Raw genomic sequence first — 24,643 nt, 5'->3', positions numbered from 1 at the left:
GCTAAATACCGGTCGGTAACAGGATATTTACCGAATTTCGGCCATTACCGACCGGTATTTAGCTACCTACATGAGGCCCTAGGTGATTTTGATTCAGCACTGTATGTTCCTGAAAGATGGGAAGATGTTGACTTTAACACACTAATATGTTTGTTGATGCAGTTTTTATGAAAAAGACAGACACTTTTATCCAGAGCACCTTTTTCCTATTTTCCCCCAAAAACTCAAAATGTAGCTACATTTTGGCTATTTTCTCAGTCCCCTCCAGGGAAATATACAAACCCTAGGTACCTTTGGAATCCACAGGATGTTGGAAATGAATTTGGCAGGAATAGCTTATGTGGGCAAAACGTTATGGAGGCCTAAGCGTGTACTACCCCACATAGACAAAAGAGGTTTAACGTGTGTGTGTGGGGGATGAAGGTCTAGCTTATGTGGACAAAAAAGTTATGGAGGCCTAAGCATGCAGTATCCCAAATAGCCCAAAAAAGCTTAGCATGTGTGGTGTGAAGGTCTAGCAGCGAAAAGCCTTGATCACATAAAGTTATTTGTTTTGCTGGATTTTATTTATCTAATAGCCATGCCATTTTGGAGAAAAGATCACTGAATGTTTCTATATTCTTTTATTCGTTTTATTCTAGTTGTTGCTTTATAAACAGTAGGAAACGTATTTTCCGTTTTCATGTTTCTTTTACGTTCTTTCTTTTGGTCTTCACCTATTTCTTTATTTTGTATCTGTTCATCTACTTTATGCTTCCATATTATTTTTCTTTTTTCTACATCACAGCATTTCTTCTCTTTTTACCCCATCACCACTCCCATTTTTCTTTAAACCGTATACATTTTCAAAAATATTTTAAAGCCGCAGTTTCACTGTTTGGTTGTAACACAATGCAACTGTGTATAGCTTATATCTTGCATTCAAACATTAATATGTTTCAGTTGCAGGTCATTGTTATATTATATTAAAAAAGGACAGTCAATCAATTGTTGCCATAAAGTGCCATTGACACTTTAAAATCATTTGTATCCCTAGGCAAAGAAGACATACTTTGCACTTTCATCTTACCTTCCTAGTTTTTGTACTTTATTAAATCTTGTAACCATATATTAACCAAACCAGTTTCTTGTTAGTGTTTTAAGTTTTATTTAGAGCTTTCCAAGGTGTTCAAGTAATGTGTATATGTGATTTTCAAAATATTTAAAGCTTACTAAAATTATTTTGTCGTTACAGGCAGCGATCAAAATGAAAATCCCAAGTAAGTAATAAAGTGGGAAGTATAAATACATCTGTAAAGTCACTTTGGTCACAAATATTGACTTTACAAAATGTGAATAAAAGTTATTTATCATTTAAAAATCAAAGCTTTGTAGTGCAACATAGATCAATTCAGAACAATACATTCAGGAATTATCCACCTCTGTGAAATATTTAACTTCCAACTAGAATATGTTAGACATGTGGTATAATATGTAATATTGACATTAAATGTAACTGTTCTCTATAGTGAGGGTTTTACACAAGATTATTAAGACCAGTAAGCATCTGAGTATTTCATGAATGAGTTTCTAGGAAGTGTGCATGCACACCAATGATAAAGCATCTGAATGCACTGAAGTGCCCTAAAGAATATTTTCCACCTCCACGTCTTTGTGTAGCAGTGATCGAATCCTGGAGATGTCCTTCAAAGTAATAAATAATATTTAACATTGATAGGTTTAAAAAATGTGACTGTGGAGATGCAAGGTATGGATTTTTTGAACAAAAGATTATGACTAAAGAAAACTAGCTATGGAGATGTTAAGGTTGATGGGTGTCGTTTCTGGATACAAAACAAAAACTACAATGATGTAAAAGTGCAGATATTACCTTAACCTTTACTCCCACCTGTGCTATCATGCGTGAAATATGGAAATAAGATGAGAACGATAGACTAAAGGTCCGATTTAATATTTGTAGTCGGCCTGTCCTCCGCCAGGACAACTTAAATTACTCTGACACCCTGAGGGAGGTGCATACAGCTAAATTTAGTAATGTCCACCAGCCCAGCAGACATTTGTAGCATTAGCAGGAACTGCAGTCATGACAGTGCCTGTCAATGCATTGCAATTTTGCTGTGCACTTCTGTCAACATGACGGAGCCGTGTGGCATACTTATTACATTTTTTATTTTCTAAAAGAAAATCCAAAAGCAAGATTTTCTTTTTGAAAATAAAAAAAATAAATAATAAACAATGCCCTACTCGCCATGAGAGTTTTCTCCTACAGCGAGGAGGGCATTGAACACTTTTCAAAGCGCCTTACTGCCAGGTTTTTCCTGGTGGTGATGGGCATTGAAAAATGGCGATGTGTCTGCCCATCTAAATTGGGTGGACAGATATACAGCCAAAACTCCGACTGAGAAATGTGACCCTGGCAGAGGTGAGAATCTGTATGATTCTCACACCAAGTTATTAGAGTTAGACCTGAATTATTTTTTATAACCAATTTTTATTGAGTTTTGCGCATAAATCGCGAACAAGAGTACAGCCAATGTACTTTGTCTGAGACCGCTCTCCCAATGCACATACATAGGACCATCAGTCATATAACCTCAGACGCTAAAAGTACCACGATCTGCCCCAAATCTTCCCATTCTTCTGTGGTCATCCATAAATGGGCCTCTCCTGCTGGGTGCGCCAGTCCACTCCCACCCACCAGGCAGTCAACGAAGGAGTGGTCTTGGAATTCCACCCAAACAATTTCCCTCTAAGCAACCAGCCACTCTTACTAATAAAAAGCATTCTCCAGTCTTTGTCCCCCCAAGTCTTTCAGCAGGCCTAGGAGGGCAACTCTCAGGGCCAAGGATCCATCAAGCAATGATGAGAGTTCACGCTCAATCCCCTGTCAGTATGAAGCCTATGCCGGGCAGATCCAAACCATGTGATAGCAGTCTGTGTCCAATACCAAGCAGCTAAAGTGTTTGGCCTGCAAAAGTCTGCCCACCTGCTGCAGCCACTGGATAGTGATATTGGTTAGATGGTGATAATTGAGTTGGTCTAACCTGAGATGTGCAAAGATGGCCGGTTTCTATGGGGCCATCCTTGAGGCCCTCCAGTCAGTGACTCATGCCTCCCACCTCTTTCTCATCATCGCAAACCAGTCAGGGGAGTTAATAACCAGGGAACGGTAAACCTGTGATATTGCACCCTGAGTTAGCCTGCTAGTTAGCCTTCAGAGTTAGCCTCCAGAGGACTAAAGTATGAGACTGCAGTATCCAAGGGGAGATGAGCCGTGAGGGAATGTCGTAATTGTAGGTGCTTGTGAAATTGAGTTTAGAAAGTAGATATTGCTCCTGTAAAGCTTGGAATGTCAGCATGCAGCCCCCACACCATACATCCCGAGCAGGGAAATCCCCATCCTGTCCCATTTTGCAAACCCATCCAGGCCTCCTATGTGATGTAACTATGTGCCTAGCCAGAGTAGGGTCATGTAGGTCAATATACAGTCCTAGCCCTTCAGCTCAAGAAGGCTGCATGCATAACGTCTGGGAGGTACCAGAGAATCGGGGAACAGTACAGAATTCTCATAATTTGGTCAAGCCCCAGCAGGGCTAACTCAGCCCGATAGGCTGGGTCACTCCATTCCCATTAAGCCAGTCATTCACCACAACCACCTGGGAGGCAGTGTAATAATGATGTAGGCCTGCCATCCCCAAACTCTATCGAAGGGGATTCGAGGCCAACCCCCAGCCCACGAGATGGGATGAATGATAGATTGAAGAACCGTAAACCATTGGGTGGGGATAGGGAGGGGGAAATCCTGAAAGACATCAAGAAAAACATCATTTTGAAGAGGGCCACACTCCCGAGGACATGGAGGGGCAAACTACCCCATCTTCTTCATTTCAGCACCAGGTAGGGCAGGTTAAGGGCCAAAGCCAGCTTGGTAAGCAAGGAAATATTAATACCCAGATATTGGAAGATTAGCCCACGGACTGGAATCCCAGACTGCCAGTATCAGACACTTGAATCTCACTGTACCAGGGCTAACAGTGATTTTGCTGCAGTAATGCAGAGACTGGAGGCCTCTTCATTGATACTCAGAAGTTCCAAGCAGCAGGAGGACTGCAGGTTTGCCAAGTAGAACAGACGTCATCTGTGTAGAGTGCGATATGCTCCTCCGGACCATTGTCCCATGACCAGCCTTGTGCCATACCATGAGCCATGTCAAGGACTCAATGATAAAAGCGAAGAGGAGAGGAGAAAGAGGTCACCGACCCATTGATAGAAACCTGTGCCAATGGCGTGGAGTACAAAAGCTTAATAAGCCTGCGGAGATAGGGGTCAAGCCACTCTCAGGACCATACTCAAGAAGGACCAATCGAGTGTATCAAAGGCCTTCTCAAAATCTATCAGAAGCCGGGCTGCCGGGTGGCGAAGACGGTGTGCCTGAGATAAAGCCAGCTGAACTCTATGGATGCAGCGCTGCGTTCCATTGGCTGGTATGAAGCCACACAGATCTATGTAGATCAGATACAGCAAGATCGAGTGTAACCGATTGGACAAGACCTTTGCAAACACCTTGATCTCTGAATTAATTAGAGATAAGGGCCTGTAGGAGGCACAACTATCAAAGGAAACAACCACGATCAAGGCCATGTTTAGCTCCTATGGAAAGGCACCTGTGCGCAGTCTCACAATACCTTTCCAGCAGGGGTGGGTTCAAAATAAACCTAAACCTGCAATAGTATTCGATAGGAAGCCAGTCAGGATCCGGGGTTTTAACCAGAGGCCTTGGCCTAGAGTGCTGCCCCAATCTCATCAGCCATGATTGGCTGATCCAGATCACGGGCCAGTGAGGCAGGGATTGTCGGGAGGGGGAACACAGCCAACAGCAGGTGCACCACCTCCTGAGGAGGTTGAGGCTTAGGGGCACACAATTCCCAGTAAAAGGTAACAGACACACATAGAGTGTTGCTGTAGAAACTTTAGGCAGCCCTCAATCAATCAATCAGTACTTGTTAAGTGTGACTGCTCACCCGTGATAGTCTCAAGGTGCTGGGGGGGGGGGGGAGCTGGAGGTCAGACTGGGTGCTGCGGTTCAGTTAAAGAGCCATGTCTTGAGATCCTTCCTGAATTCGGTCAGCGACGGGGATAGCCTAAGGTGGAGAGCCTGCCCTCAGTGTCACTAATGTGTGGAATTATCCTGGAGGCAACCTCTGTGGTGGTCAATCATTAAAGGAGTTTTCCAGACTTGTCACCATGTTCGTAGACCTTCCAGGTTGTGGCTCTCCAACATTGCCTGGCCTACTTTAGGGAGACGAGGCCAACTCTGCGTGGACATTTGCCAAACGGCGAGCAAGCACATCTGACATCTTAGTCAGCACCTGGTGCTCCAGGGCAAGGGTTTGGGACTCAAGGATGGAGGCTTGTGCAAGCTTCACCTTCTCCCAACCCAGGATATACCCCTTGACCAGACCCCTTACTGTAGGTTTACTGGCAAGGATACAGACCCATGGTTGGTCTGAAAGTACGCCTGCAACTTGGCCTCTAAATAGTCAGAACATGCGGGATCGGGCGAGTGCCACATATTAAGACGCCACATGGTCCGTGCAGCAGGCTACGAGGCTCCCATATGCAGAAGGAGTGGCGAGTGTCCGGAAATCCCGAATGGAAGAATGCCAACCTTGGACATCTGCAGGACATCTGTGGCCAGCAGGAGCAGCAAATCGATCCGCAACGATGACTTACGTGCCTCTGAGTTGTGGTTATACATGGCAGCGTGAGGGTGCCACGTTCTCCACGTGTCGCAAAGTCTGAGAGAGTCAATCCATGGCCAAAGCTGGCAGGAGTGAGACTGATGCCCCACCTCTAGAGCTCTGATGGAGTCCAGCTCTGAATCAGGAACTACATTGAATTCTCCTCCCACAACAGTGGTGCCCGGCGGGAAGCTCAGCATTATCGGGGACAGGGAGACCAGCGTGTGGGCAAACAGCTGATTTGGCATGTAGAGGGACAGAATGTTATAGTGTCTACCCTCAAGGAGCCCCTCCACACCGATATACCTCTCAGGGGTGGTCAAAGTAAGCATGGGTGACCACAAGGGGGAAACCCCTGTGGAGGAGAATCACCACCACAAAGGACCCAATGATAAACTTTGAGTGATAGACCCTGTCATACCTGTAGAAACGGGCAGTGCTACCCCTGCAGCCGAAGGACAGCAGGATAAAAGCGTCTACAGTAGCGGAGAACGGCCGTGCGCTTGATGATGTCCAACAGGCCATTCACATTCTAGGACAGAATGTTAACCTCCATCACGGGAAGGACTGGGTGAGTACAGAACAGACAGTGTCTGCGGGAAACTGCAGGGATTTACCCATGGAAGGAGCAGAATGGGGTCAGACATCCAAGCAGTGACAAAGGCTGGGTAGAAGGCCAAGGCATCTGGAACAATGCATCAACTGAGTGCTCCCCCCCACCACCCCAAAAGGGAGCAACAGCTGCCAGCACAGTCTGTAGGAGCTCGTAATTCAGCACGACGGGCCAGTAGAAAAATCAGGTGGGGTGAGGAAGAGCTCCAGCATACAGTCCAGCAGCTCCAACCCACTCCCTTCGCCAAAAACTAGATGCCCTGCTTCACAACCAGAGTAGTTTTGCCGGCCACGGGGGTGACCCTTGGAATGTGTCCATTTCTTTCATGAGGACTTCAGAGAGAGGTGGAGAGCGTTCTCCGCAGATGTGAAAATGGAGGCAGGAGTATTGTCCGCTCAGCAGAGCACAACCCTTTTAGCCAACCATTCCCAGGCCTTTTCCGGACAGTCAAAGAAATATGTTTTAGAGTTAGGGTTCACCTTCAGTATTACTGGAAACAGAAGCACATACTGCAGATTAAAGCTTGGAGATTCTGTTTAACTTCATCAAAGGATGCGTCCCCGCATGATAACTGAATTGACTGCTACTGGCGATGTCACTCATATGGATAGATTCATCCTACATAGAGTTAGAAGGGCACTGCTGTCTACTATACCTGACCCCAGTGCAGAACCAAGGGACTTTTTCCCACTCACACTAGTCATTAACTCTACTGATAACTCACATTTAATATCTCGCCTTTATCACTTAACACAAACACTTCAGCAGATGGGTGGGCTTAAGGCAAAAATGGCATCGGAACGAGACTTAGCGGAGCCACTACCAGATAACATATGGAAATATTGCTGCTCTCAAACGCGACTTATCTCACCTAACTACAAACACAAACTGTTACATTATAAGTACCTGCATAGAGTATATCTTACACCAATATTTCTGAGTAGAATACATCCTAATGCATCTAGCGCTTGCCCCAAATGTGAAATGTTGGACGCTGACTTTGCACACCTAGCATGGAATGTGAAGTGATACAGACCTATTGGGTGGACGTGTTTCACCATTTATCAATAATGGTGGTGCAACCTCTACACCCAATACCTCTCATTGCATTATTGGGATATGTTAAACCGGTCAGGAAAAGTATTATAAGGTTCACCGCTATGTCCCTGTTGCTAGCCAAGGACCAAATTTCGTTGCATTGGGGAAGATCACACCCCCCAACAAATAAGGGATGGATTTGCGATCTTCAGTATTGTCATACTACCAGTGAAGACTATGCTACACTATTACCTCTACCCTCTCGACCTCGAAATATATGGCAGCCACTTAAGGATTATTTACTAATTCACCCTCCTGACGAGACTTCGGATTTAACTCTTTATATTCATGTAGCTCACTGATTATGTTACTATATACACATTGTCTAACCGGATTTACATATTGTTGTTGATGTTCTGCAAATTCGCATTATACTATTGTGGACATCTGGAAATGATAAATGAATCATTTATATTTAAGATATGCGCATTAAGGCAGTTACGCTGTAATATGTATAACTGCTTTTGTTTTATTGTCCTTTTTTGTGTCTTTGAATGTTTAAAATAATCACAAATAAAGGATCTAAAGAAAAAAAACGTAATCAAAGAAACATCTACACCGTGGAACATCCGTGTACAGTCAGAAAAAATAATGATTTCATAAGCCTTAAGGAGGATGGCGTCCCAGTAGTGGTGGTTAAAAATCCAGGCAATGAGCGGGCATGCCAGGGCCCCGGGCAGGGACCTCTTTGCCAAGGACCTGTATGCATGCACCACGGCAAATCAAGCCGACAATTTGTCCTCAGGGATCCAGGACCAGGTCCAGCTCTCCAAGAAATGCACAGTTCCAAGGGCCTCTGAACCCTCATGGAATCCAACCAGCCAAATGTTATTCCTGAATTACCTGCCCTCTATGTCTTCCGCATACCCCTCCAACAACCCCGTCATTGCTAGAAGCTTGGAGACATGCTGTTTCAGGGTGCTTACCTTGTCCTTGACTGAGGACAGTCGATTCTCTGCCTCAGTGACTCAGATGGCAACGTTCCTGATATCTTGGTGCAAGAGAGTGACATCCACCTTCACCTTCCCCAGCTTTGTTTCCACTGCCTCCTGAGAGTCCTGGATTGTCTGGAGGATTGTGGCAAGGTCTGGCTACACGAGACCATGCCATGGCACCAGGTGGTTGTTTGTAGCCCCCATGGGGCTGGAAGCTACAGTTGTGTACTGGTCCATATCATCTGCACCGGTGCGGAAGGAACTGGGCTGTCTCGCCCCCTGCCTGGGCGTTGAGAATGGCTGGAAGGCCGAAGTTCCATGGACCACTTGCCCCAGGGGCAGCACCAGCAGCCAGTGCTGAGCCTTCAGTGGGCAGAGTATCTCCACATCCGTTGCAGTACAGTCGCCGGCACCACCGACAATCACCAGTGTAACAAGCCTAGAGTGGTGGGGAAGAAAATAGCCCTCAAAAGGAAATAAAATGTGCTCTTCCCAGACACAATTTCCAGCCCAAAGGTGATGCCCCTCAACGACCCAAGCAGCAGGCAGTTTTGGGGAGGGTGAAGGGGCCCTGGGAACCCAGGAGGGTACCCTACAATAAGGGGGGAGAAAGCCCCACACACTAGTTCAGTATGGAACCCCAAGTGGGGTGTCAGTGTGACTTCCAAGCCTACGGAAGTCAGACTAGACACCCCCAGCAGTCACAATCTACAATAGGCCACGGGGGTCAAGAAGGACCAGTTAAAGCCCCCTTTAAGGGGTAGAGCAAGGGCGGTCCCAAGAAAGAATGGGGTGGGCTCAAATGGACGCAGCTGCCGGTCTTGAATCATGGAATGAGAAGAAGGTCCAGTGCGGCCGACTGCCGTCACCTGCTCCCCAGGTTCCTCCGTTTTGACATCGGACGGGCCCTGGATAGTGAGCTGCTGCCCCGCTGTGCGGCAGATTAGGTCTGCATAGCCCGTGCTGTTCTGGAGGTGCCCAGGACGGGCAACCGCTCTCTTGGTGGTCCACGCGGTGGGAGGTGTAGGCCGAGGCACCGGAAGTCACCGTCAAGAGCAAGCCTGTCCCGCTGCTCCTACGCCCTCCACCGCTCCCCAGGTTCAGAGCGACCGGGACTGCTGCCACACTCAGCCTGGCCTCCAAAGCCGGGGAAGAAGGTGACAGGGGAAATGCACTTGCATATCAGGGCGGTGGATGACTGCTGATTCCTGAGGAGGGCGGGACCTGAATTATGATGCAGCCACCATGGCCAGAGTTAGCCCTGAATTTAAATTAGGATAGTGACTTTGTTTTTTTGTGTTTGTACGTATTGGTATTTTGGGAAAATGTCTGAAACTGATGACATCATTTGTAGGTTTATTGTTATGCTCATACCGTAAAAGCCCCTATATTCTTATTCCAATCACAAAAAAAACATTGCTTATCAGCAACCATATTGTTTTGATAGTATAGCACTATTTCTAAATCCTTTTAAATGGCAATATACATATTTAAAACTTGTATAACTTTTAATTTAGCAATTCCATTTTTTAAACTCCTAAAAATGTTTTCAAATCTTATCAAATAATTCAGACGAGACTGGTACTTAACCTATATTTTTAGCACGCAGTTGCAACTTTTTAAAATTCATACACAACAGGCCCGATTCACAAAGGTAAACCGAGACGAAAGTCTAACTTTAAGACTTTCGGTATTCACAAAGGGCATTTACGAGTAGTAAAGTTAGACTTTTATCTCAGCTACACTTAAGTTTTGGTCTCAGTTTACCTGAGACCAAAACTGATACAAAAGTCTAACTTTACAACTCGTAAATGCCCTTTGTGGATACCGAAAGTCGTAAAGTTAGACTTTCATCTCAGTTTACCTTTGTGAATCTAGCCCATAATTAGTAATGGTTCATCCAGCTAACCAAAAATATTTTTACCCTATCTTATTGTTCAAATATCACAAACACTGTTTTTATCCTAAACACAATTTTTGCAGCGGGATCTCCTATGTGGATAAACATGCAAAATATTGCTCATCCCTATTCCGTATAGTGCATGTTCCCAACAATGGGTATTTTTCACTAAACAACACTGGTTCTTGTTATAGCATAGCTCCTCCCATTTCAAAGTTTTAAATAGTGTCTCCTGACATTAAAAAACTTGTTTATAAGGACCCATTCATTGAAATATTCAAATGCCAATTTTAACTAGAACAGTGTTGTAAAATTCTGGTTGGACGAAGTGACGTAGCGTGGGCGGGGCCACAGGAGCAGTTGCCCCGGGCGCAAAATTCTTAGGGGCATTCTTGGAGGTGCAGGGGCATTCATTAGGGTACAATATTTCTAAAGAAATTTGGAAGGATACTTGCCTTACCCTGGGCGTTCGCAACCCACGCTACGCCGCTGGCTGCACGAGCTAAATAGCGGTCATTTGATAAGTATATGTGGCATTACCTCCACACATTTCACCATTAACCTCCTCACCACATCTCTCTGGGTTAACAACCTTACAACTGTATCAAATGGGCCCTTTTCTTGGTATTATTGACTGATTGGTGGAATATTGATTTTTATCCTTCCGGTTGGAGGCACCTAACCAACGCTGCTGCAAGATACACTTGTTTCAGCCACATGAAACCCAAAGATGCATGAGTAAAAAGTTACAATAAATATGGTAAAATATACATATTTACAGTATGTGCATAGATTATTTTTTTTTAATGTAAACTTCTGTGGAATGGATTCGTCCAAGTAATTAGCCTGAAATGTTTTCAAGTGACTGTGAGGTGTTTTCTATCCTTAATGCGCAAACGTGACTATCAATATATGTCTTGGTAGCTTTGATGATCTGCTTTGTTTGATGCATGCTATGACGAATGCAATTGAATCCTCCATTAACTATTTGCAAAAAACAGATATGTCTCCAAAACAGGCAGCGTTCAACTTCTTTCCGTCAGGACAACCACTCCCCAAGCTGGTAAGTGTTTTATACAAATAATAAAATGAACGCAGTGCACGCCACAAAAGCATTCCAAGTGTTCAGTCATTTTTTAAAAATAAACATAAGTCTATTTATACAAATATCAGCAGAAATAAAATGAAAGCTAAAATGACTGTTGCGCCATATGAACCTCACCCCATGATATGCTCACTCATTGTGGCTTTTTAACCTCATTCCATGTGATCATCCAACTTAAGTTGATGTTCTGTTCTTTGTCAGTCCTGAGGGGATGACGCCAGCCCAATGGTCTAATTTTAATGGTGCAGTGTTTAAGTGAAGATACTGTGCTAGAAGGTGTTGAAGGTTGTCAGACACAAGTGTCAGTATAGCAGTTGTAGTGAATAGTGTAAAATGGCGACCTAAATGACAGAAGCCCTCCAATCTTAGACTGAAAGTCTAAAAGGAACCAGAGTTTGCTTTTTAGGACTATGGCGTCTAGGAAGTCCATTGATTAAGAATTAGCTTATTGTTAGACCTGGCCCCATTGGCATGGGTCTCCCCTGCAATTTTTGCCTTTGCCTCCTGTGTTTTTGCTGTGTGCTGGACTCCGTTTTGCTGGTCTAGATGCTTTGAGCACTTTGCCACTGCTGTTCAGTTCCAAAGTGCAAGTGCTCCCTTTGTAAATTACTGTTATAGATTGGTGTTTCCATGATTGGCTATTTGATTTACTTGTCAGACCCTAATAGAGTGTACTGTGTGTGCCCAGGGCCTGTAAATCAAATGCTGCTAGTGGGCTGCAGCACTGATTGTGCCACCCACAGAAGCAGCCTGTAAAATGTAACTCTGGCCTGTCATTGCAGAGCCTGTGTGCAGTCTGGTACTGCATGTAGACTTGGCAAGTGTACCCACTTGCTAGGCCCTAACCTTCCCCTTTCTTACATGTCAGGCACCCCTAAGGTAGGCCCAAGGTACCCCTGTGGGCAGGGTGCAGTGTATGTGAAAGGTAGGATATGCCCTGGTGTGTGTAGCATGTCATGATAGTGAACTACTGCCAATTTCGTTTTTCACTATTGCTAAGCTACCTGTTCCCATAGGACAGAATGGGGAGTTTGTTTATAATGCCTTATAAACATACCTGGCCCTGGGAACAAGGTAGAAAAACAAAGTTTAGTATGCCTGAACTCAGAATGTTAAAGTGTATCTTTTAGTGAGGGTGATTTTTACATTCTGTGTTTGAAAATACCACTTTTACAAAGTAGGTATTTTCTTGCCTAACATCCAGTGTGCCTCTGCTAGGTTTGTGTATTACATGTCTGGCTTTTGGATGACAGGGCCTGGAGAGGGGCAGCGGCTCCAAAAGTAGGATGAGTCAGGGCTGGGCTGAATAGACCTGTGATGCATTGAGAGTAGGGGGAGGAGATTTCCTTTTAAAAAAAATGTTTTTCATTTTTTATTTGCCACAAAGAAGATGCACAAATAGAACATTTTCCAATCAATTTTTTTTACATCGGTATGCATATGCAGACCACAAAGGAGCATTTATGGAGAGAAGAAGAAAAGAAGAATGAAAAAAAGTAAAAGGGAAGAAGGAAGGAATAAGACAGGGAAGCAAGAAAAAAGGTACGGAGTAGAAGGAAAAGAAAAAAGAAGAAGAGGATACATACAGTCATTAATCCCAATGAAGACAGGACCAAACCCTGCGCAATTTTAACAGGGATCGGGGGCCTCTAGCATTTGCCAATGCAGTTTCCATTTCAAAGATCTCCCTCATCAGAGACCAAAATTCATTAATACTGGGAGGTGCGGCATATATCCAAGAGCGGGCTATACACAAACGAGCACATGAAGCAATGATAGAGGCTAAGGGTTTCATAAGACACCCAGATTCGGAAAGTAGCCCCAACAACAGCTTTTTCCATGAGGCCTGGCTATCATAGCCGGCCCAAGTTGACAAAGTCAGAGCAATGTTAGACCAAAAATCCTTCAATCGAGGGCAAGCAAAAAACATATGATGTAAATCAGCAGCATATTCCTGACATTTAGGGCAGTTTGTCTTATCAGTGGTTGAGTTATTAGCCCATTTAGAAATTCGCTCGAGGGTGTAATATAGCATAAAAATAATTCTATGCTGTTGTAATTTTAGATTGACAGATGTTACGGCTGAATCAATAGTTTGGAGAGACTCTTGTATTTCCTCCCTAGAAATATCAAAGCCAAAAACCTGGCTAAGTTTAGCAGCAATTTGTACACCGTCATCGCCCACCGCCCCAATAAGGTTTTGATACATTTCACCGATAGCTCCTCGTCCTCTGGTGCTGACAAGTATAGACAAGATCTCGCATGAGCTACACAATTCGGATAGTCCCCGACCTCGAGTGAGATAATCCCTAACTTGCAAATATTTGAAAAAATGGGTTTGTGAGAGATCGAATTCTTCTTTTAATGATAAAAAAGTTCGAAAACCCTGATTGTCATACAGCTGACCCATCCGCGTAATGCCCTTAATTTGCCATTCTTCCCCGATATGATCATGGAATGTATTAGGAAACAATGGATTCCCCCATAGCACCGTATATTTTTGCAAGTCGGCTATTGCGTAGGTTTTACAGATTTCACGCCATATTTTAGTGATGTTTCTGACTACCTTAAAGCGAACTTGTTTAAAATAGTTAGGATCAGATGTTTGATATAGTAAAAACCCAGTATTTGGCCTGCACGCCAGCTGGTATGAAAACCAATTGGGATTTATATCAGTTCCTCTGAGTAGACTCTGTATCCGTCCCATGAATGCTGCTCAAAAGTACAACTTAAAATCGGTGTAGGTTGAATCAACCCTGAATGTATGAAAGCTTTAGAAGTCGAATAGGTCTTCTAGCCAGTCGATATCCCCAAATATAGCTACCCAAAACACTATCTAGGCGTTTGAAAAAAGAAGATGGTATAATTAGTGGGATGGTACGAAAAAGATATAAACATTTGGGTAAAATATAAATTTTCACCACATTGCACCACCCATAGATACTGAGAGGGAGATGGTGCCAACTCCGTAGTTTCTCCGCCACTTTCTTTAGTAATGTATCATAGTTTAGTGGGATGATTTCGTTGACTTGGCTGCTAAGACATACCCCCAGATAGATAGCTGTGTTTGTAACTTCAAGAGTTACTGAAGGGGGGACTAATTGAACATTTAGAATCGTCTGCGTTTTGTGCAAGTTTAGCTTGCACCCAGAAAAAGAGCCCAATCGCTGTGCTTTATACATGATTGTGGCCATATCTTTAACAGGGTCGACTAAAAAAATTGCGATGTCATCCACATAAACTGTTAGCTTTAGGGCCTGTGTGCAGTCTGGTACCGCATGTAGACTTGGCAAGTGTACCTACTTGCCAGGCCCTAACCTTCCCCTTTCTTACATGTCAGGCACCCATAAGGTTGGCCCAAGGTACCCCTGTGGGCAGGGTGCAGTGTATGTGAAAGGTAGGATATGCCCTGGTGTGTGTGGCATGTCATGATAGTGAACTACTGCCAATTTCGTTTTTCACTTTTGCTAAGCTACCTGTTCCCATAGGACAGAATGGGTAGTTTGTTTATAACACCTTATAAACATAACTGGCACTGGGAACAAGGTAGAAAAACAAAGTTTAGTATGCCAGAACTCAGAATGTTAAAGTGTATCTTTTAGTGCGGGTGATTTTGACATTCTGTGTTTAAAAATACCACTTTTAGAAAGTAGGTATTTTCTTGCCTAACCATCCAGTGTGCCTCTGCTAGGTTTGTGTATTGCATGTCTGGCTTTTGGATGACAGGGCCTGGAGAGGGGCAGTGGCTCCAAAAGTTTGATGAGTCAGGGCTGGGCTGAATAGACCTGGGATGCATTTAGAGTAGGGGGAAGAGATTTCCTTTCATCTAAATGGGCCTGTTCTGCCTTGTATAATGCTGTCTCCACCTCCTGCCAGGAAGCTGCACCAGTGAGCACAGAACTGGTTTTGGCTGGGTACAGAAACTCTCTGCCATCAGAGTACAAAGGATTCTGGTGTATAAAAAGAGGGGTCCAGACCCCAGTCTATTAGATCACTTTTGGTAAATCAAGAGGAACCTTTGCCAAGGAGAAGAGCCGGATAAGCTGAGAAGTTATACTGCCCCTGTGCTGTTTGCTGTCTGGGGTTGGCGTGCAGTGTCTGCTTGGTGCCAAGGAAGAGAGAAAAGGACTTTGCTGTTTGCTTTGTCACCTGCTTGAAGAAAAGATCTCCAAGGGCTTGAAACTGAGGTTGCCTCCTGTTCTGAAGTCTCAGGGACACAGACTTCACCACCAGTTCCCCTGAATTTCCTTGCTGGGAATTCCAACCTGCAAAGAGGTGCCTGCTATTGTTTAGGACCTCTAATGCAACGATCCCCGAAGTCCTAGATCACTGCACCGATCCCAACGCAAGCCTGCTGTGCGGCTGCACAAAACCACACACCGTACCGGATCAACGCATTGCATCAAGGCGCTAAGACTGTCGCATCGTTAGGGGCCGCAGTAAGAAACCGATGCATCACCTCCCCCGAAGCAAGGAACACACGCATCACCTTCCCTGCATGTAAGGAACCGACTCATCACCTTCCCTGCGGCCAATTTTTCTGTCTTGCGTGACGCATCCAAGGTACTTTGTGAGAAAAGTGTCGCATTTACAACTTGCATTGAACTGAACTATTTCTACCATTTGAAAGCCTTATTTTTATTACTGCATTGTGGATTCATGTCGTTTGGTCTTGTTTTGATTTGGATAAAGATTACTTATTTTTCTAAACCGGTGTGGTGTCATTTTTGTAGTGTTTTCACTGTGTTACTGTATGTGCTTACAAATGCTTTACACACTGCCTCTGAGATAAGCCTGTCTGCACATGCCAAGCTACCAAGGGGGTGAGCAGGGGTTATTTTAGGAGTGTATCCCCCTTGCCCCTACTAGAAGCAAGAGTCCCTATTTTGTCAAAGGTACCTACCTCTGCCAACTAGAGACCCCCATTTCTAACATTGGAAGAGTGGAATTGAGGATGGTATCTTTGAATTGCCTGTGTTGAGTACGTTATTCGTGAGCTTAGTCACTTGGCTAGTGAAGAGGTTGCCACAATCTTGCAATATTATGTTTTTTAAAGATATATGTAGTTGGTTGTACCACCTCACCTGAGTTGGCAAAATGTATAATTAGCCTAACATTGTTCAAAGTAACCACTAGAACAATTTGAAAAACATGACCCTGCTACTCCAAGGCCAGGGTCTCTATCTGGACCTGCTTGATGAGGAACAACACAACACCCCACAAAATAGAAGGTTATTTTTTTGTGTTAATTGTATGTGCACTCTATATGAACTTTTTAAATAATTTAACTAAATACAAGGTAGCCATCCATAAAATCTCACCATGTTTCATTTTACACACCTTTATCAAATACTCACCTATGTCATTTTTACAACCCCACACCTCAAGTAAGTCTGTGAACTAACATTTGTTTTTATAATTGTCAATGTTCACAATTACATATAAAACATAAATGATTAAAAAATGTTTTTCTTTATGCATTGAAAAAGGAAATACAAATTAAAATATAAAATATGTATTAATTCCTTGTAAGCAGAACACAGAGGAGGCCCTTAACTTCCTATACGTTTTCACACTTTCAAAATGGGAAAAAAGTTAAATATTATTGTTCCATTCTTTTTTTTAAATGCCATGAAACTGTCTTGAATCCTAGAAGGCGAACCATGTGTTTTAAAAAAAAAAATAATTTAAAAAGTGCCAAAACACACGGATCACCAATGTTAGTCCATAGAAGCGTTAGGCTGGGACTTAAGCAACATTTCAGGATGACCGCAATGAAGTACAGGTCAGATACAGTAAGCGGATACATACCAGTCAAATATTTTACATTCAAACTTTGTCATTTTTATGGAGCTCAAAATCCTCCACTAGAACAAGTCTTGCAATGTATCCAATGAAGTTGGTTTTAAGTTGAATATGTTTTCCACGATGTCACACTGCTGGATCAGTAGGTCTTGAAAGTCAAAACATATTCTAAGTCCTAACTTTTCAGGGATTTTTGAGAGACTCCTCTAGGTCACTTCTAAGGCCCTTAAGACCCCAAGCCAACACTTGTGGGACAAGATACACTCCAACAGAGGTCACCTTCAAGGTCCAATATTGGTCCAAGTGGTACTGGTCAAATAGTCTCTTCGGAAAAATGGCATTTATACATGTTTATGTCCCTATAACCACACAGGAGGTCAGGCAACTGACCCTTGGAGTCCACCTCTTTGTCCTGGGTACAAGAAGGAATGGTCCAGTCTTTCTGGGCAACACTCAGATCACAGACTGCAGGTACAGTCCTCTTCTGATCTTCCACAGGTCCAATAGGTGTTCTCAGAAGGGTGCCTTGGGGTGGCTCATTTATGCTTTATACTAGCCAATTGGTGGGGGGTCACTCCTGGACACTCTCTAAACATTGTAGAAAATGTTTCTCTGGCCAGCCAGCCACCCTTTTGTGGCACGTCCTATTTATCTTACTGTTAAATATTCCATATGACACCATTTTAAGTCTAATCCAAGGCGCACCGGCCTACTGTCCTTGGAGTTAGCTCATGTTCCAGTCAGGGGTGTAGATACTGAAATGAGCAGTCGTTTTGTGTTAGGTAAAAGTCGGTCCTGTGGGTACCTTCAGTCTAAAGTAGTCTTGAGGCTGCCTGGCTAGTAGGGACTTTTGGAACAAAGCTTCCCTTTCTTCATTTCTCACAGTACACTAAACTTTGAATGGTCAGGCTTAAACGCTGTTCCGTCCAAATTAATTAAGCTCTTTACTCCACCCCAAGGATCAAGTTTACAACACATGTAGTCTAGCCTGTCACCAATCCTAAGCCATTTTTCTGCTTTTGGACAATTCTTCGTAACTCATAAGGTCAGCTACTTTCTGGGCAGCTGCTAGAAGGCTAATACTAAATATCCTCCAGTAGTTTCAGGCAGGGAAAAGCCAACTTCCCAAATTTACATTTTCATAATTTATTAATAAAACTATCAGCTGCAAAGAATTACATTTTTAATAAATGTTTCAAAAGTTCTCTTACAATGACTGTTTGATCTGTTTCCTGTTCAAATGTAGGCATAAAACATTCTCATCAGTATGTAAAGATTTTCTACTATCCAACTAACGACATGCCAGTGAAAATAGCTTTTGGGGGCTAGTCATGAAAGGAACATGCCACTTTTAAATATCAAGCACTCTACCTTCTGGTCAGAAAGGCACATTTGGGGTGATGTCTTGAGAATTAAAAGCAGGGGTAACACACTGTCCAAACATTTTCTTTTGACTTGTCTGACAGCAGATGTTCAGTCTGCTGAAGTCATGCTACACATGATAGGCCTAAAGCCATATTTTACAGGGCAAACCTGTGAAAGGCACCACAGGTACTGGACCACATCTGCAGCATTGAACTACCAGGCCCTGTGTGTATTTTCAACGCCATGTACTAGGGACTTATAGACAAAATGCACATATCAATCAGGGATAACTTAAGGTCACCATTTGTAAAGAGGGAGCATAGCCACTTTACTCCTGCTTAGCAGGGGGGAAAGTGCACAGAGGTCAAATCACCCTAAAAATAGTGTTCTGAATAAGTATAACCATATAAGATGACCACGCAGAAAAAAAGTCTTTTTAACTGTATAGCGCTTTTGTGATATTTTTTACACTTAAAATATATGGACGGAAACTGAAGACATTTTTTACGATTTACATTTTTATAACGCAAAAAAAGAGGATAGCTCACCCTCTGGGAAATCTGGGAACAAGAGACAAAATCAAAGTCCAGGGGAAGAAGCAAACAGCATCCTATCACAATCCAACAAACAATTGCTCTTATTACTAAATGGATAGTCCTTGCCTTCCCAACCCATGTTCCTTTATATTTCAGGGAGCTTTCCATTCTCCTGGAGCTGATACCTTCAGGGTGCCTACTTCTTAAGAGGGGGTGGGGTCTTTAACATTTTCTTTTTTTTTTTTGCAACATCTATTTGTTTGGTAGGGAAACATGTACATAAACAACAAACGGTACACTGTCTGGGTGATGCATTGGTTACAAGGCAAGCTGTACAGCAAAGCCCCCTGTATTAGGGAGAAATGTATGAGTGTCTCACATACCTTGACATCATAACAAAACGTTCTAACCAGCCAGAAGGTGAGAACAAAAAAGGAGAGGAGGGGGAGAATGTATTAAAGGAGGAACTAGGAGAAGGAGAGCGTCAAAGGCAAAAATGGTAGGGTCAAGTTTGATAGGGCATAACATGTTAGTAAGTTATCGGTTTGCTTCTTGTGAGGTTGAGTGAAGGACAGGAATGTACTGAGCTCAACCAAACACTTGTAACATGCCTGGGCTGGTTGCGAAGGATACGCACTTTAGCCACCTAGAGTGAGGACGCCAACCAGTGATCTGAGTAAGTTGTCAGATATGTGAGTTTTACAGTGTTTAAACCCATATCCCTCAAACTTTCCACCACCTGAGAAGAGATGAACTGCATACCATTATCACTGACTGTACATTCAGGCACACCTTCCTTTACAAATTTATCTTTCAAAAATTCAATCAATGTCTGAGTATTGACTTCTTTGACACACACTGCAGAAATGCACTTAGAAGTGCAGTCCACCAGTATTGAGGTAAATCTCTCCATCTGGGCCAGGGAATTAAACTGCCCCACAATGTCTATAGCCACCTTTCCTCATGGTTTCTGAGGCACTTCCTTAGATGGCAGGGGAACTGTTCTAGTCACCATGTACTTGTCAGAGTACGCACGCTGAACATATTCTTTTACCACCATCTCAACCATGTGATCCATTCGAGGCTACCAGTAGCACTCTCTGACCCAACCCATGGCCCTGTTCCTGCCTAGATGACCCTCATGGGTAAAGTTCATAATTTTGTCCCTCAACCCTTCTGGCAGCACCAATCTCTCACCTCTGAACAGAAAACCTTCAACAATTGACAGTTCATCATTTGCAGTCCAATACATTTCCACATTGGCTCCCAGATGCTTCTTCTCCGGCCACCCTCTCACAGTATATTCTTTCAAAGAAACCATAGCCTTATCCACCACTGCTGCCTTACTCCACTTCAACTTCATCAAAGCGTGTTCCTGATTCCACATCGCATCTGCTTCCTCCCAGTCCCTACTACTCTCCACGACAGGAAGTTGTGATAAGCAGTCTGCAGGCTTGTTGCGAAACCCACACAAATATTCAACATGGAAATTGTAATCTCTCACCCCTTCGATCCACCTACAAATGCGGGGTGTGGCCTTTTCACTACCTATGCAAGTGAACAACATCACCAGAGGTCTATGGTCTGACCTCACCACAAAAGGTAGGCCCCGCAAACAGAATTTTAGATGAAAAATGCCCCACGTACACACTAGTGCCTCCATTTCAGTAACTGAATAGTTCTCTTCTGCACCCCTCAGAGCAATAGAGGCAAAAGCAACTACCTTCTCTTCCCTGTCCAAAGTCTGAGACAGTACCGTGCCCAGTCCCTTTAAAAGTTCTTTAATCTGGCTGTGCTGTCCCCTCTGTGGTGTAGCAGCACCCATCCGGCTTCGGCCCATGGTTCTAGCATTTGTAGGTGCACCCTGAGCATCCCTCCCTGCAGTAGGTCTTGCTCCAGCCCTGTCAAACCGGCCCTGTTGATGAATACAAGCCCCAGCTAGGCCCGCAAGAGACAAGGGTTCGCTCTTCTGTAACGAAATCTATAAGGAAGTTTGCACGGAAACTGCAAAGTACAAAAACAACGTTTATTAACCCTTAAGGGTGGTCCTACAATCCACACAACACTCTTCAGTATTGCAAGGAGTAGCACACAGAACTTGCGTACACAGTCCCCTTTTATACACAACAGAGGGGCTCATGAGTGGGTGGATACCACATGAAGTCGAAGAACATTACCATTTAGGGTCATTCTCGATACTGAATCAATACATGGGCGGAGCTAACACACTCCTTAGGCCCGTAAAAACACATGGTCAAGCAAAGCTAATTATAACAGATGTGGTCAAGTCTGGGCATGCGCCAGATGGACAAGAGGGCTATTTATAAACTGTTGCTAGGCAGATTACAAGAGCAACTAACACAGAGGTCGGACTCTCCTCGTGGTGAACACATGGCAGCATGTCAATACAAAATGGAGTCCGGACTTCGGCCAACATAAGGAGGAAAACACGATTAAAGGGGAAGCATTAATGTTTTCAGTAAATGCTTAATCACATTCTGCTTTAATTTACAACAGACGACCCTTTCAGCATTTACTGAAGACATCCGGTTTCCAAGAATAATCATCGTATATGTCAATTATCATCATTCCTTTAACCTCTTTAGCTAGACCCTTCTGGCGGGCAACATCGGCAATAGCTTTCTTATCTGGAATGCAAAATGAAATGCATACGGAACAGCACAATGGTCCACATTGAATACACATACAAAAAAGGAACAGAATTGCTACAATAATACAGAGACCAGTTAGAACCTTCCAACCCCAGGCAGTAACCAACGCCCAAAACCATCCAGAAAAGGACCAAGTGCCGTTTTCTGTGTGGATTTCAGCTGCTATTTTGTGCAGTTTATTAATGGCATTATAAACGGATGGCGTATGATCAGGGATGAACACACAGCAGCTACTTCCAATAATTTTACAGGCTCCTCCTCGATCAGCTAGCATCACATCCAATACCATACGATTCTGCAATGCAACAATCCTGGTTATCTGTAATTCTTCCGTAAGATTCCCAAGAGCAGCAGCAGTCTGATTAGTCACAGCTTCTACCACTCTCGTTAATCTCCGGATCTTCCTACTATTCAAAGCAGCTCCAACAAAGAAAAACAGTCCTAAGTTGAAATCAATATACTGTTGCAAACTGGTATCAGTTTGATCCACATCATCAATCGATAAAGTTCGTTTATATCTATTTACAGTCACATTATTCAACAACTTCAAATCCTTATGATATGACGCGGGTGCTAGAAATACAGGAGGTAATAGGAATGATACATAGCATACCCCAGACCACCCAGCCGGCAAACGGTAATAACCTTTATTTCCACATACGAAATAGGTATTATGGGATGCTAGGAAGGTGCTGTTGTTCAGCCCATCGATGTTTAATACGGTTATACAATCACTGACACCAACAGGGATAAAACCCACACTCTGGACACACAGGTCCGCTTGGGCTTGGGCCACTTGGATCACAAATTTTTCCTTCCCCACAGTGTCTCTGGTATTCGTGAAGATATAGGGAATGGATTCATTGTCCGGTCGGTACTCTTCCCATTCCCAAATTGTTCCATTTGCTTGTGGATATCCATTTCTGTCCTGATGACATTCTTTATTAAGTCTGAAAAGCAATCGTCCCACTGTCGGTTTCCGAGTAGCAAACAACAAAGTGTACCATGCTCTACAAGAGCCATTATGAGAGAAAGGAAGTGGTATGAATGGCGTACCTCCTTTCTTCTGATGGGCTGGCATCATCCCACATATCCAACAGTTCGTAGCGTTCGTAGCAACGTGGGTGTGATGCAGCATCTGAATGAAAGTGTTATTCAAATAGGATTGTCGATGCTTCAACTCTTGGTATGGCAATGTATAAAAGTAGTGCTCCGCAGGCACTGGAGTCGTCAACACAAGTGTCTCTCGGGCAGGAGTTGCCTCCTCCACAAACCATGTGGTTATACCAACGATAGCTACTGTTAGCATGAACCCCAACGCACAAAAAATTTTCTTCTTCTCCATGTCAAAGGAAACAATACCCTGATGTCTTCCTGAAACTAAAAAGTCTGTCAGAACTCTTCCCCTTGGGCAGCGGTTGATTTCTTCACCAGCGGGCCAAGACGGGTGTCGCTACACTAATGCAGGGCTGATCCCCCCCCCTTGCCTCATCGGCTCTCCGTTTCACTAACCCAAGGGCCGTTCTGACAGTATGTCCCGGTACTGGAAACCTCACTTCCTTGGTCGCAGATGATATCGCCTTCCTCCAGAAGTCGTGTGGTCCGAAAAGAGCTCCTCAGTGTCGTTTGGCCCCGCAGCACAGCCTGTCTCTGCTGCTAGGACTTCTCGTTGATCGGTCAGCACGGCAGACTCCACCAATCCGGGCGGTACCTTTCGACAGTGCAAGGAATGGATCCAATTCTTCCTGTTCGAGACTCGCACTGCCGTCCTCGTTGCAAGAAGGACTTGCTCAGGTCCGACCCATCTCGGCTCCAAACTGTTCGATCTGTCGAAAACCTTTATCATCACATGATCTCCGGGCCGGAGACCATGTCCTTCACCAGTAGACCGATCAGGGAGCGCCTCTCGGACCTGTTGATGAATAGAAACCAAGTTATCCGTTAACTGTGCCAGATAATCACTCATCATCACACAAGGTACATCATACACAGCCTTAGGTCTTGGTGGACCCCAAATATTCATTGGGCGTCCAAATACAATCTCATAGGGTGTAAGGCCGGTTCGAGAGTGTGGCACCGACCTAATTGACAATAACGCCAGTGGCAAGGCGTCCGGCCAGGTCAAAGATGTTGAAGCTTGGATTTTGGCGATCTTAAGCTTCAGCGTACCATTATACTTCTCGACTAGTCCTGCAGACTGAGGGTGGAACACGGCGTGGAACTTCTGGGTGATGCCTAGGCCCTTCAAGACATACTTTATAACATCCGCTACAAAGTGAGGGCCATTATCACTCCACAGAAGTCTACAGACGCCGTATCGAGGGAAAAACTCTTTTAGCAGTAGCTTCGCCGTGGTCATTGCAGTATTGTCTTTCGTAGGGTACGCCTCAACCCATTTACTGAAGGCGCAAACCACTACTAGAACATACTTCAAATTGTTACAGCGCTCAAGCTGGATGTAATCCATCTGCAGAACCTCAAAGGGTGCAGTGGGCGTCGCAAATCCTCCTGCTGGGGTTCGCGTGCCTTTCCCTGGGTTATACTTCAGACAGATCATACAGGTCTGCACCACCCTCTTTGCCGTGCTAGCAATCTCTGGATGCTCCCAGACTTGGGTAAGCAATTTCACAATTGCGGAAGCTCCAACATGTGCTAGCCCATGTGCCATTTGAACCATAGGTTGTACAAAAGCCGTGGGTAACTTCCATCTATCCATCTGTTTATTTCTCCAACAACCCTCGTCATCCAACTCTCCCTCGCTAGCCCATTGCTCCCGCTCTTTATCAGAAGCGGTCCTTTGTATTTCTCGCAATTCTTCCTTTGCATCACGCCATCTCTCCACCTGTGATTTCACTACATACATGGCAGTAGTA

At 44.1% G+C, this 24,643-nt stretch overlaps 1 protein-coding gene across 2 annotated transcripts in view; it reads left to right on the top strand.

Annotated features, from left to right (window-relative positions):
• EMCN (endomucin) overlaps positions 1–24,643 on the top strand; it is a 672,183-nt gene that overhangs the window by 634,066 nt on the left and 13,474 nt on the right. For both annotated transcript variants that reach the window (XM_085635882.1, XM_085635891.1), the window contains exons 9-10: positions 1,235–1,259; positions 11,289–11,350. In XM_085635882.1, the coding sequence (XP_085492008.1) occupies positions 1,235–1,259; positions 11,289–11,350 (87 nt within the window). The remainder of the gene's footprint in view (positions 1–1,234; positions 1,260–11,288; positions 11,351–24,643) is intronic.

Source organism: Triturus cristatus, chromosome 2_1 (assembly GCF_964204655.1).
Source record: "Triturus cristatus chromosome 2_1, aTriCri1.1, whole genome shotgun sequence".
Classification (NCBI taxonomy): domain Eukaryota; kingdom Metazoa; phylum Chordata; class Amphibia; order Caudata; family Salamandridae; genus Triturus; species Triturus cristatus.
Note: the sequence above shows the minus strand (reverse complement) of the source record. Positions and strands in the feature narration are given on the sequence as shown.